This window comes from Vipera ursinii, assembly GCF_947247035.1.
Source record: "Vipera ursinii genome assembly, chromosome: Z".
NCBI classification, from domain to species: Eukaryota; Metazoa; Chordata; class Lepidosauria; order Squamata; family Viperidae; genus Vipera; species Vipera ursinii.
In genome coordinates, this window is record NC_139517.1 from 115,741,726 (window position 1) to 115,756,786 (window position 15,061).

The window sequence follows — 15,061 nt, forward strand, 5'->3', positions numbered from 1 at the left end:
GGATCTCCACTGAAGTATTACCTTAAAGTCTCACCCCATACATGCTCTGATCTGACATCGTCTTTGCTGTCAGGCATCTGATTGCACTACAGGTAGTCCTCAACTTATGACTACTTAAGTCCAAAGTTACGATGGACCTCCCCAGAGCTACCTATGACCCAGTTTCAAAGTTCCAGCGGCCACTCCCCTCTGGTCACATGATCTCATTTTGGGCACTTAGCAACTGGCCAAAAGTTGCAGCAGTTTGCAGCATCCCGTGGTCATGTGATCAAGATTTTAAAATGTTTTGCCAGCTTTGACTTCCAGTTTCCAGCAAAAAATGCCCATTAGTTAAATGAATTTGCTTCACCGCCATGGCATTCACATAATGACCAGAGCAAAAAAAAGGTCATAAAATTGGGTACATTTACATAGTGACCAGCTTTACAACTGAGACAACTTACAACCATAATTCTGGGCTCAATTACCATTAGAAGTTGAGAACTACCTGTCTTAAGAGATGCAGGACTATTCCTTTCAGATGAAAAATGATTTTAGCTATGGGGGCCCAGGGGTATCTCCATTATCTCCAGGACAGCATTAGAACGGTAGAATCCTAAATTCACACAGCTGGAAGGGGAGTTTCGGCCTTCAAGTCCAGTCACAGATAGATAGCCATTTAGCTGCAGCTTGAAACATCATAGGAAGGAGAGCTTACCAGCTCCCTATGTGACTGATTTTACTGCCACACTGCTCTATTAGAAAGTTAGGAGTACTTCTCCCCCCCCCACATTCAATCTGTCACTTACATCCATTATTCCATGTCTGTCACACTGCCATGAGAAACAAGAGGTCCTGACCTTCTTACGTATAATATTCTTCAAAATCGTTGAAATGTGCTATCTTGTTCTTCCCCACTTTCTTTAAACTCCTTCCACATTCTCAGAAAAAAATTAATGGTAGGTATCTAGAACAGAAAGGGATGCGGTGGCTCAGTGGGTTAGGACGCTGAGCTTGTCGATCAGAAGGTCGGCAGTTTGGCGGGTCGAATCCCGAGTGCCGCGTAACAGAGTGAGCGCCTGTTACTCGTCCCAGCTTCTGTCAACCTAGCAGTTCAAAAGCACGTAAAAATGCAAGTAGAAAAATAGGGACCACTCTGGTGGGAAGGTAACAGCGTTCCATGTGCCTTTGGCGTCCAGTCATGCCGGCCACATGACCACGGAGACATCCTCGGACAAGCGCTGGCTCTTCGGCTTTGAAACGGAGATGAGCACCGGCCCCTAGAGTCGGAAACGACTAGCACGCATGTGCGGGGGAACCTTTACCTTTACCTTTTATCTAGAACAGAGGGCAGGACTTGAGATGGGGCCTGATTAAAGGCTAAAGACAGCAGAAATGATTATTTTCTCTGATCTCCAAATTATACTGCCTAAAATTATACTTGCCTTCTTTCAAGTCACATCACTCTGTTAGTTTGTATGCTATCAGTTACTAATTCAAGATCTTTGCTGGAAGTATCCCTGCTTAACTGGATATCCCCCAGCCTCTACTTATGCATTTGTGTTCCCTAAATAAAAACACTGCAGTGTCTGCTAATTTTCATTCCATTATTTTCACCCATTCTAAACTTTCTTTCTTCTGGGCTATTAACCAGAAGTTAACACTTACTAATTAATCTCATCCAATTCGGTATCTGCAAATTAAAAAGGCATTTCAACTCTTCATATAAATTATTATTATTACTGGATTATGGTTTGTGGCATAGTCAGAGAGATGTTTAGATTGGATTTGGCATTTTTATCCACCTTTCGAGACCTTCACAAGGACCTGGGATAGGCAGAAGTTTTTAATGATGTCAAACAAGTGGAGTGGAGTGGAGTGGAGTGGAGTGGAGTGGAGTGGAGTGGAGTGGAGTGGAGTGGAGTGGAGTGGAGTGGAATGGAATAGAATAGAATAGAATAGAATAGAATAGAATAGAATAGAATAGAATAGAATAGAATAGAATAGAATAGAATAGAATAGAATAGAATAGAATAGAATAGAATAGAATAGCTGAAAGGGACCTTGGAGGTCTTCTAGTCCAACCCCTGCTTCGGCAGGAAACCTTATACCATTTCAGACAAGTGGTTGTCCAATCTCTTCTTAAAAACTTCCAGTGTTGGAGCATTCACAACTTCTGGAGGCAGGTTGTTCCACTAATTAATTGTTCCAACTCTCAGATATTTTTTTTCTTAGTTCTAGGTTGCTTCTCTCCTTGATTAGTTTTCATCCATTGCTTCTTGTTCTGCCTTCAGGTGCTTTGGAGGCAACTCCTGAGTTATTGGAACACTGCCATCATGTCACCCCTACTCCTTCTCTTCATTAAACTAGATATATCTAATTCCAGCAACCATTCTTCATATGTTTTAGCCTCCAGTCCCCTAATCATCTTTGTTGCTCTTCTCTGCACTTTTTCTAGAGTCTCAACACCTTTTCTACATTGTGGTGACCAAAACTGGATGCAGTATTACAAGTGTGGACTTATCAAAGCATTATAAAGTGGTATTAATACTTCACATGATCTATCATTACAGTATATTTAATTTTAATTTAATTTATTAATATTTCTATACCGCCCTTCTCCCGGAGGACTCAGGGCGGTGTACAGGGCAAGAATAAAACACAAAGTTACAAAAATTAAAAAGTAATTAAATACATGCCCATAAAAACAATAAATACATTAATAAAACCCCAAATAAAATGATAATAAAAACCCCACCAATCCCCCCTCAGGCCAGGCCAGCTTGTTCGAACAGGTATGTTTTCAGATCGCGGCGAAAGGAGCGAAGATCGGGAGCCGTCCGGAGCTCAACCGGTAACTGGTTCCATAGCTCCGGGGCGCCCACAGAGAAAGATCTCCCCCTGGGGGCCACCAATCTACATTCTCTGACCGGTGGCACCCTGAGGAGTCCCTCTCTGTGGGAACGCACAGGGCGGAGGGAAGTTGATGCCGGCAGCAGGTGTTCCCTAAGGTACTCCGGACCCCTGCCATGTAGGGCTTTAAATACCATAACTAGTACCTTGAATCTCACCCGGAAGACAACTGGCAACCAATGCAGCTCACGGAGTAGAGGTGTGACATGGGAGTATCGGGAAACTCCCAACACAACTCTTGCGGCTGCATTCTGTGCCAGTTGGAGCTTCCGGGTGGTCCTCAAGGGCAGCCTTATGTAGAGAGCGTTGCAGTAGTCTAGTCGAGAGGTCACGAGCGCATGAGTGACCGTGCATAGATCATCCCGGCTTAGATAGGGCCGCAACTGGCGCACCAGGCGAACCTGGGCGAAAGCCCCCCTAGTCACAGCTCCTATGTGGTCTTCCAGGGTGAGCCGTGAATCTAGGAGGACTCCCAAGTTGCGAGCCCTATCTACGGGGGGTAATAATTCGCCCCCCATAGCGAGAGGTGGAATGTCCGAATAAACCCGGGATGAAGGTATGCAAAGCCACTCGGTCTTGTCGGGGTTGAGTTGAAGTCTGTTCCTCCCCATCCAGACCCGAACCGCCTCCAGGCAACGGGACATCACGGTGAGGGCATCACTGGGGTGGTTTGGGGTCGAAAAGAAAAGCTGGGTATCATCAGCATACTGATGATACCCAACTCCAAAACCACGAATGATCTCACCCAGCGGTTTCATATAGATGTTGAACAGGAGAGGCGAGAGGACTGACCCCTGAGGAACTCCACAAATGAGAGACCTCGCGGTCGACCTCTGCCCTCCTGCCAACACCGACTGCGAGCGTCCCTGGAGATAGGAGAACCACTGTAAAACCGTGCCTCCAACTCCCAATTCCCCGAGACGCCGCAGCAAGATACCATGGTCGATGGTATCGAAAGCCGCTGAGAGGTCTAATAGGACCAGAACAGAGGAATGCCCCCTGTCCCGGGCCCTCCAGAGATCATTCACCAGCGCGACCAATGCCGTCTCCGTGCTGTACCCGGGTCTGAAACCCGATTGGTACGGGTCTAGATAATCCGCTTCATCCAGGACCAGAGGGAGCTGATGTGCCACCACACTCTCAACAACCTTCGCAAGAAAGCGAAGGTTGGAGACAGGACGAAAGTTATTCAATACAGCTGGGTCCAAGGCAGGCTTCTTGAGGAGAGGCCTCACCACCGCCTCTTTCAAGATGGTGGGGAAGCTACCCTCACTCAAAGAAGCCGATATAACTGCCTGGAACCAGCTGCGTGTCCTCTCCCGGGCTGCATAGACCAGCCAGGAAGGGCACGGGTCCAATAAACATGTGGTGGTGCTCAGCCTCCCCATGATCCTGTCCACTTCCTCCGGAGTCACAGAATCAAACTCCTCCCAGATGATATCGACAAGACCACCCGTGTCCTGCTCGACAGACTTTACCCAGTCAGAGTCCAGACCGGTCCGAATCTGAGCGATTTTGTCCGACAGATGCTGGTTAAACTCCTCGGCACGACCCTGCAAGGGATCCTCCCTCACCTCCTACAAACGCAGTTGTCTTTTGTAATTGACTAATGGTGATTTTGTTAATGCAGATGGTATTCTATTATTATTAATCATTGCACAGTCAGCCAGATGTTCAGACTGGATTTGGCATTTTGTCTACCTATCAAGTCCTTACCAAGGACCTGGGATAGGCAGATGTGGATATTTGATGGTATTACAGATATCATCGTAGGATGGAATACCGCCTTTTGCAATTGACTAACGGTAAATTTGTCAATGCCAATGGTGTTCAAGTGGTGCTCCAGTTTTGGGATTGCACCCAAGGCTGCTGCTGCTATTATAATTATTTATTATACTATTATTATTATTATTATTATTATTATTATTATTATTATTATTATTATTATTATTATTAAATATCTATGGCCCAAAACTGATCTTCTTGGGACCTCATTCAGTTCTTCATTCTAGTTTGATGAGGACTGAATGACAAGTACTGTACACTGAATTTAATTCTGGAACTCATCATATATCCCTTTCAATGTCAGGAGAACCAGACTACACTTAACTTGCTTGCTAATCTCCATGGAGCACTATCTGTGCTGAAGTCAAGATGCATGATTTCCCCAGCATCATTATATGAGTATTTACATGAATGCTTTTATCAATTTCCAAGGCAGGCAGGACATGTAAAAATAAATTTTAAAAAATAATCATAGTGCTCACTGATTAGGGCACTTCCAAACAGGCATTAGCTTGTCCCCCCAAATCTCAACAGCAATTTTGAGGCTTCTTTCCCTTCCCCCTTGCCTCAAGCTGGAGAGGCAGAACAGCAAAGGAAATATTAATGCATAACATTTGGCTTGTGCCTTTTTTGCTTTAACATTTATGTTAATAGGGTACTTGGAAAATAAATCAGTCTTAAAGAAGCTAATGTTGCAACCATTAATAGAATCCTAAATTCTATGCCTAATATTTGGAATATAATTATCTATGAAGAACTCTAGATTATCATGTATGGGGCACAATTAAAAATATACCCTGTTACACCTGGGTTTAAATTTTGGATCAATGAAATTCGTTCACTCTCCACCTAGGAGGTGTTCCATGCAGTTTGAGTTGAATTGGTTAAAAAGCAGAGGATACCAAAGTCTTCACTGTTAGGCTGCTGAACAAACTAGGATACTCAGGTATAGCAGAAGTTCGATTTAGAGAGGGCCTTGGGAAGGCAGTGTCCAGTTTTGGAAAGGAAGGCAAGAGAATGACTGTCACCCTTATAACTTCCACCATGGAACTGCTCGACAGAGGGGCCCAGCCCTAACCCATAGCTTGCAAAACTCTATAACTGAATTTATACCATGCCTGAATCAAATTATCTGCATGATGGGAATCAACAAATAAAGCCTCTGCTGTTACTAGAGATGGCAAAATGTGATTAAAGCCCAGTCAGTGGACTTCTCCTTGGGAACAAGTTCTACTGAATGTCAGAGGGCTAATTCTGGGTCAGCGTTTTTTCAACCTTGGGAATTCTAAGATACATGGACCAGAATTCTCCAGCAAGGATCCACAAATCCTGAAGAATGGGTCCACACATCTTAAAGTTGCCAAGTTTGAAAAACACTGACCTAGGTAAATTGAGCTAAGATCACCATTATTGTCGTGTTTTTTTTACTGTGAGCACACTGGCCCACATTAAAAATGAAATTCTGTTGCCTGCTTTAAAAAGAAAGTATGTATCTACCCATACACACAGATACACATTATACACAAACACCCACACACACCCACACATATATACACATATAAACATTAATCTCTGTCCATTTTAAATACATAACAGAAGGAAGAAACTTGAGAGTTCACAAGGTTGATGTTATATGGAATAAAACTGTAACTGAATCTGGAAAAGGGAAGAAGCCCCCAAATTGCTGTTCAGACTTTGGGGAACAAGCTAATGCATGTTTGGAAATGCTCTAATCGGTGAGTACTGTGACTAATTTTTTAAATTTATGTTTACATGTCCTGCCTGCGTGCATGTGAATACTCCTGTAATAATGCTGGGGAAATCATGCCTCTTGACTTCAGCACAGAAAGTACTCCACGGAGATTAGCAAGCAAGTTTAAGTGTGGTCTGGCTGTCCTGACATTGAAAGGGATATATGCAGTCGTCAGTGGTGGGATTCAAAGATGTGAATAACTGGTTCTCTGTGTGGATGCCGTTTCAAGGGGTCCATTCTGGGCCTGGGCAACAAAAAATTAGCTACCAGTTCTGCCGAAGTGGTGTAAACTGGCTGAATCCCACCACTGGATATGTAATGGGTTCCAGAATGTAGGCAGAGTTCTAGACAAATCTGCGGGGATGTAGACTACCGAGGAACAAGTCCAACCCTTTGTGGAAATGAAGGCCTAGTAATAAAAGCAGTAATGAGCTTGTAAACTATGACTCCAAACACAGACAGTAAGGACAAATTCCAAGTCCTGCCTTGTTATCAAACTATTCTTTTTTTTTTGTACAAGTCCCAACAAGATACGTTGTTCTCCTTAAAAGGCCTTTATTCTCCTAAAATGTATTTCTCAGTCTTCTGATTACAAAGACTTTGTATTGTCCCACAACAGGGCATTGACAATATTTACTGGCATGTATAACAGGTAGTCCTCGACTTACAATCAATCACTTAGTGACTGTTCAAAGTTATGACAGGCACAAAAGGTACTTACAACTTGGTTTCAAAGCTAAGACCACTACGGCACCACCTGTGGTCATTATGACTGGCCGCAAATGCTGCAGTGCCCACCTGCCTATTCCCCCCACCCATCCTGCCCCACTTGATCCCTGCAGGCCCTGGACCTCCTTTGCCAACCCACCATGTTCCATATGTTTCTCCCTGTCTTGTCCACCTATCATTCACTTACCTTTCGAGGGTCTCCAGAGCTCAGGAAGTTGGGGTAGGGAAGAAGGATAGGCCGCTCCGTTGCTGAGCCATACGGCACAGTCCCACAAGCAGCCATCTTTTTCTGAGTGCAGTGGTAAACTGCTTCAACCCAGGAACCCATGCAACCCAGCAATAAAGCTGTTTATGCCTGCACAGCATGACTGTAGAATCTGGCTTGGAAAACAATAGTTGCTTATGAGAGCCAAGCAAGGGAGACCTAAGCCGAAAGGTTTGATGTGTGGGCTCAGTACCCCAAGGGGCAAGAAGCGGGCCACGGTGTAATTCAGGGAGGCGGAGCTTTCAGAGGCCTGAGGCGAGCCTGCACTAGGCCTCCCAAGATTTCTCCCACCCCGTGATCCACTTAATGACCTTCACGTTCATTTAATGAATGCACTGGGAAGAGCAGAGATGGTTGGTTGTTACTTGTAACAGTTATCCCAGCTAGGTTCCATTACAGTTGTAACTTGAGGACTACCTGAACAACCACAATTTAGAGCAGAGGTCCCCAACCTTTTGGGCACCAGGGACCAGTTCCGTGAAGAAAGGTTTTTCCACAGACTGGAGGGGGCGTGGTTTTGTGTGCTGCCTGCATCCCACGGATGGGACTTTGCTTGTTTGTGCGGACCGGTTGCTGGCATGCTGCGGCCCGGTACTGGTCCACGGACTGGGAGTTGTGGACCCCTGTTTTAGAGGACACTTGGTTAAGACTATAATCTATCAGAAGGCTACTCACGCATGACAGACTAACCAAGGCTGGAAAGGATTTGTTTTGGTCTCAGTGAATAAATCTGATATTGCTGATATAATCTGAGCATAGTTCGTTACATTAATACAGCAGTTATGTTCCTCTAACCCATTGTTCAAACATTCAAAAGCGTGTATGAACAAAGTCTAAGCTTATGGAGAGCTATTCTCAAATTCAGTAGGGATTATGTACATGTGCATCCACATGAACGCATGCATGCACACATATATATCGATCATATGCTGCAAGGAGCCCCCCAAAAAGCACGAATTTCTTTTCATTTTAATTTATTTAAAACTTTGCTTTCCAACTCAAATGGCAATTTGTGGAAGAAACAAGGGCAAACAAGGAAGGCTTTCCTTAGTTGCAAACCATCTTGGGGGAAAGAAAGTGAAACCCTAATAAGCAGGCATATACATAGAATGAAGGCTACTGCTAAGCTTGTAAGCCTCCCTGAGTCTTCGGAGAAGGGTGGGATATAAATGGAATTAAAATAAATAAATAAACAAAGACGATGAATTTCTCCCCCTCCCAGATAGGGCGGTTGGCCAATGTCCAGAAAAAGAAATCTCCTAGTTCAGCTAAGCAGCTTCACACAATTTCCCTTCAGTCTTTTTTTTGTTCTTTTTTTGAACCTTCACTTAGACATTTCCACACTTCAGAATCTCTTTGGGCACCACCTTCTCTCTGTGACCTTTTAACTGGGATTCAAAAAGCGAGCCTTGCAGACACACATTCCTTGTGGAATATTAATGGAAAAAGAGTTGTATTTTCCCAGGGCTGGCTTCTGTAGAGAATAATAAACCAGGATGCCCTCTCCCCATGTGTCTTTCATCCAGAAGAATATCTTTGATGGCCCTCCAGACAGAAGCCACCTTCAAAGTGGCTTGAGAGCTTTTCCTCTCCCCGCCCACCAAGGGAAATAAGCAGGCTTGAAGTCCAACTTTCAGCTCTGCAAGCTTAACTAATGCAAAGTTTCTTTTTGCCTCCTCTTCTGACTCATGGTTAGAATGTAAATGCAGCCATTTTCAAAGGGTTGCTTAGGCAAGTTGAGTGTACTAGAAGGAAGTTGGGTTGTTTGAATGCAGCAATGTCTCAGGCTATGGTCCCCCCCCCGCCCCAAATCGTTTTCATTTTTCTCACAGACACAAAACTGTTTGGCCTTGCTTATTTAAGACCAAACTATGCAGCAGAACTGTGCCAAGGCTCACTCTCTGGATAAACTACTTCCTGAAGAAAATTAAAAAATTTATAGAGATTTTTTTTTTTGCACAGAGCAAGGTCTAAGCCCAGTATTTGACCCTGCAACCTCCTGCACCCTAAAGTGTGATTCAGAAGTTAGCTCCAGTCAAACTCCTTTCTCATAGCTGTCACACATCAGAATTGGAGAATTAGGTGTGGAAGATGTTGTAAACCTCATCTGCTTCTCCCTTAAGAATGATGCCTGGAGGGCCCTCAGATAATTCATTTTCTTCGTGCAAAGCAAGAGCAAAACTACCAAAGGCAAGGAAGAGCATCGGATTTAAACACAGCCTCAAAATAAAACTTAGATTCTTATCAGAGATATTCACCCCTTCTCATTACTTGCCCGTTCTCAACGCCAAACCAAACCGCTCAAGAAAATGGAAAATATCAAAGCTAAAAAAAAAATAGCGTAGGAAAACAGACCTAGCCCGCAGCTAAACCGTGACGTCACAGCACCATACTCGGCGGCCTCTGCCTTCATCGCCGGAGCCCACTAGCGCCCTCCCTCACCGGCAAGCAAGGACGCGCTCAGTCTTCGCACCTGGGCACGACGCCCAGGGCGGTGGCTTGCTGTTTCGGAATCCTTTTGGGATCCCGACAGTTTTTGATCGATTCGGAAAGAATTGTTGTTGCTACTGGTGCTGTCTCCACCGATTCGTAGCGGTCACATCCTGTCGCTTCCTGAAAGCAGCGCACACGTGCGTAAGCAACGTTGGCGATTTCTTTCCTCTTCGCCGGTTACCCCAGACGAAGGGAGCGATCGGTGGTCCTCCGGGCACCCGCCCACCCCCCCCCATCCCGCAGACATGAAAAACCGCCACCCCGCTTTCCCGTATTCGCGTCCTATCTGGCTTCTTTCCATGCGCCATCATTAAACCAAATAACAGAAGGCTAAAGCGGATGTCGACGCAGCCAGCCTTTAACCGGCATATCCGAAGGCGCGCGTCTAAATAGGCCTCCCCTACGTGACGCTAATTTCACACGTGGGAATAGGCCAACACGATTTCCGCATACTAGCGTAGCGTATGAAGGGTTGGCGCGGTGGGAACAGGCAAATTTGTTTTAAAATTCAGGCCAGCCGAAAATAGTCAAGCACAATTCCCAGTGGAAGTACAGAACCGAAAGGCAGAACGCGCCTTTTACACTAGAAGCGTGTGGCATTTCAGGGCACGATTTCTGCGCGTTCCAATCACTTTGGTTCATCCTGTAGGATAGGATGCTGAAGCCTTTTAACGCAAAAATGCGCTCATCATCTTTTTTGTTCTTTCAAAAAGGGTGTCATAAACGAAGATGGGCTATCAGGGCCGGCCAATTTTTTTCTCCGATATCAGCTGTGCAGAAACCCGATGGGTTATTTGACATCAACACCCCCCCCCAGCCCCACAAGCGAGTTTCTCCTATCCCCCAGGACAAGGGCAAAGGGACTCCTAAAGGGCAAGGGCGAGGAAGCGCTCTGCTGCCCAGCACGTTTGCGCCTCGAGGTCCATCTGTGCGCTGTGGCTTTCCCTCTGGCCGCCTGTTGCAAAGAGCAGCCGAGAAGCAGTAGCCCTGGCATCCCTTACTCCGCGTGCCACGATCGCGTTGGTGTGAAACAGACGGGTCGACCTGTGCGCAGCCCCAGAACCTTTAACATTCAGAGGACAAATCGAGGCCGGATTAGCCAGGACTCAGTGCGTCCTGCCAGCGCCGTCTTTATCTCCCCCCCCCCCGCTCCCGTCTCTGTAGCCCCCTTCCCTATCCTGATAAGCCAGAAATGATGGGTGCTAGAGTTACCCTAGCAAACCGCTCCCACCCCGTCGGATCATCAGGTCTGCATAGCCTGCAGACTCCAGCATCCCGACCGCACGGCATCCGCGAATTCCCTACCTTTTGCCCCGAACCCCAACGCCCCCCACAAGCCTTCCGCCTGGTTGCTCGTTACCCTGAGCATCGCCGCCACTGGTCAGGACTCCGATGGCTTTGCCTCTGCCCGAGAGGTCCTCGAACAGCTTCTTGTTCGACATAGTTTTGGAGATTTCGAGTGTGGGCGAGGGTGCCGATTTCCGCGGAGAAGGAGGAGAAGACGGCGGTGGTGGCGTCTCCGGCTGCTGCTGGAAGGCGCCCTGGGCTGCGGGGCTGTGCGTGGCGCGGACGCTGACGCTTTGGATCTTGACCTTGCACACGATCTGGTTCTTGCCTGTATCGTGCGAGAGAGGGGGAAATCATGCACGCCGCCCGAGAGGTACGAGGCGAGGTCCCACAGCTCGCTCTCTGCCCTCCTGCGCAGTTCTGGCTGCAGCAGCGAACTCTTCCTTCTAGCCGCCGCTGACAGCACTAAGCCGAGCCGCTTTGGCTCCGCCTTCCCTTTTGAGAAAGCCGTCCGTCGGCAATTTTTACAGGCAAGAGAGGCGACCAATAGTGAAGCGCGGGCAGGGCGGGAAGAGGGGTTGCAAGCCTTCGGTAGGTTGCGAGAAATTCTCAGGGAGGAGGGCACAAGATTCCTGGAAGAACAAACGCGAAGGGAGAAGAGGAAATTGACCTCTAGAGGAACGCTCACCTTGTGCTTGCCTGAGTTCTGCTACAATTGGAGCTCCTGTGTGTAGGGAATTCAGCCGGTGCTTGTGTAAAACACGGCTTCTTTACGTTTGGATCAGCTGCTGTGGCTACTTTCGTGTATCTTGCTAAGCCAGGCAGTTTATTGCATAACGACCGATTCTTGCTTTGTACAGAGCACTAAGCCAATGCCGACGTTGGTAACCAGCCGGTATAAGATTACAACTCCCAGGGTTACTCTTAGTAGCTATAGTAGCTAGGCATTCTGGGAGTTGGAGTCCACACATCTCGAAGGCGGGGAAGGATGGAGCTATCATAAATCAGATTCACATTTGTGCAGAACTGTGAATACAGCTCTGTACAAATGAGCCATAGTGCACCGTGATGTGTTTACCTTGCCAAAATTATTGTTTGTTGTTCATAAATGCACAGAATTATTATTTTTATGGATGATAAACTAGCTTTTATAAATCAGATGGATTCACGACCTCCAAAACTAAGCTAAACAAATTACATCTCTAGTTGGATTGCATACACTGTCTCTATTACTATTGCAATATGAAAAACATATAGTAGTCCTCTCTTAGTGACCACTATTGGGACTGGTAACCACTGGTGGGATGCAGCCAGTTCACAACACTGTGGCAGCTGATTTTTTGTTGCCCAGACCCAGAATGGACTTCCGGAAGCAGCATCCATACAAAGAACAGTTGTTGACATATTTGAATCCCACCACTGCTGGTAACTCTGTCGCTAAGCTCTGCGTCACTAAGCAAAGCAGCACATGACTGTGATGGACTTACAACATCACTTCTGCAATTGCTAAACAAGTCACCATCATGATCATGATTTGCAATTTTCCTATCGGTTTCTCCAATGACTCTGCATGTCAGAAGCCAGTTGCAAAGCACTCAGATCTTGATCACAAGGCTGCAGACATATTGTGTTGGCATAAATGTGAGCACTGGTCATAAAGTTACTTTTCAGCAACATCATAACTTCAAATGGTAGCTAAAAAAAAACTGTTGGTAAGTGAAGTCCACCAGTACGGGCATTTCTATGTAGTAATTTCTTACACACAAATAGATGCACATGTACACATATGCACACCTGCACACTTCATTTCTTTGATTACATCCTCTCTAAGTATTTTCATTTTTTTAAAATTGAGTCCATCGTTTTCAGAGAGGGGATCCAATCCTATAGCAGTTGATTCAGGGTTAACTTCTGCTTTTCTGTTGCAGATTAATTAGCTAGAAATATTTGCATACTTAATTGCCAGCCTTATCGGCTAGGAACAGAGAGGCTAAGGTTACAATATTTTAGTAATTAACCCACCTTATGGCAGGATAATCCTTTATTAAGGGTGAAAATATTTTGCTGCTTGTTGTTTATTGCTTGTTAATAATTATGTGCCCTTGTTTTCAAAAAGTGCATAAAATGTATGCCGATTTGTATGTTGGGAGCTCTCAATTTGTGATGTAATCTCTTTGTGCTGTACAGAATAAACTGGTTGCAATTTCCCGCATTGTGTGATCACCTACTTTGGGGGGGTCAGCTTTCAAATAGTGGGTACCCTGTGCCCTTGGCTTATGTGTCCTATGAGATTACTTTCTGACTTCTGTACTTGTTCATTCATTTTCTTTCTTTTATACAATATTTCATTTTTTTTCTTATGGACTTACGTTCTGCCATCGCCCGCAGGTTTTCTTGAATTTTGGTAAAAAGTTGGACCCTGTTTCTTTGTAGTTTTGTTCTTGTCTCTTTCAAAAAGCTGCACCCTGGTTCTGTCTGCAACCTTGTCCTCAGTCACAGTATTCTGACTTTTGAACTGGTTTCCTCCCCCCCCTCTTTCTCCCTCAGATCAACTGTCATCAACTGCCATTTGGAACTGGAATTGGAATATTCTTTATTGGCCAAGTGTGACTGGACACAGAAGGAATTTGTCTTTGGTGCACAAGCTATCAGTGTACATACAAACCACAAAATGATGTCATAGATGATAAATAGAATAGAATAGAGCTGGAAGGGACCTTGGAGGTTTTCTAGTCCAGCCCCCGCTCAAGCAGGAGAACCTATACCATCTCAGAGAGGTGATTGTCTAGTCTCTTATTTAAAATCTCCAGTGATGGAGCACCCACGATTTCTGGAGGCAAGCTGTTCCACTGATTAATTGTCCTCACTGTCAGGAAGTTTCTCCTTAATTCCAGATTACTTCTCTCTTTGATCAGTTTCCAACCATTGTTTCTCATCCTTCCCTCTGGTGCTCTGATGAACAATGTGTCCCCCTCTTCCTTGTGGCAGCCCCCTCAGATACTGGAATACTGCTATCATGTCTCCCCTATTTCTTCTTTTCTTTAGCCAAACCCAAGTACTGCAGCCTTTCTTTGTATGTTTTAGTCTTCAGGCCTTTGATCATCTTAGTTGCTCTTCTCTGATTTTTTTTCCAAACTCTCAACATCTTTTTTGTGATATGGCTGCAGTATTCCAGGTGTGGTCTTACTAGGCTTTTATAAAGCAGTACTAATACTTCACATGATCTTGATTCTATGCCTCTGTTTATACAACCCAGGACCGTATGAGCTTTTTTGGCTGCTGCTGCACACTGCTGGCTCATAGTCAAGTGATTGTCCACTAGGACTCCAAGGTCCTTCTCACAGTTATTGTTTTTAAGCCAGGTCTCACCTAATCTATCCTTAGACCTTTGATTTTTTTTCCTGCCTAAATGTAAACTGCTTTTCTCCACATTGAATCTCATTTTGTTGGATAGGGGGCAAGTTTGTCTAGATCTTTTTGGATCCTAAGTTTGTCTTCTGGGGTGTTGCCTACTCCTGTCAGTTTGGTGTCATCTGCAAATTTGATGAGTTCACCTTCAATTCCCTCATCTAAGTCATTGATGAAGATATTGAAGAGTACTGGGCCTAAGACAGAACCTTGTGGTACCCCACTCTTTATTTCTCTCCATGTGGATGTAGTGCCATTGAGGACTATTCATTGAGTACGGTTTGTCAGGCAGTAATAGGATGCAATCATAAGATATAAACTACAAGTGATAAATCATAAGATACCAATAAGAAGAAGGTAGTAGGAAAGATAGGAAGAAGAGAAAGATGAGAAGATGAGAAGGATAATAGCAGTAGAGCCCAACTACATGGGTAGGCATTCTTTAGACA

At 45.2% G+C, this 15,061-nt stretch overlaps 1 protein-coding gene across 5 annotated transcripts in view; it reads right to left on the minus strand.

Moving 5' to 3' along the window:
* PFKP (phosphofructokinase, platelet) overlaps nt 1-11,652 on the minus strand; it is a 77,968-nt gene extending 66,316 nt beyond the window's left edge. For all 5 annotated transcript variants that reach the window (XR_014494269.1, XM_083378220.1, XM_083378219.1 and 2 more), the window contains exon 1: nt 11,278-11,652. Coding sequence is in view for 4 of the 5 variants with exons in the window: in XM_083378220.1 (XP_083234346.1) it covers nt 11,278-11,359 (82 nt within the window). In the remaining variant the exon portion in view is untranslated. The remainder of the gene's footprint in view (nt 1-11,277) is intronic.
* Between the last annotated feature and the right edge of the window lie 3,409 nt (nt 11,653-15,061).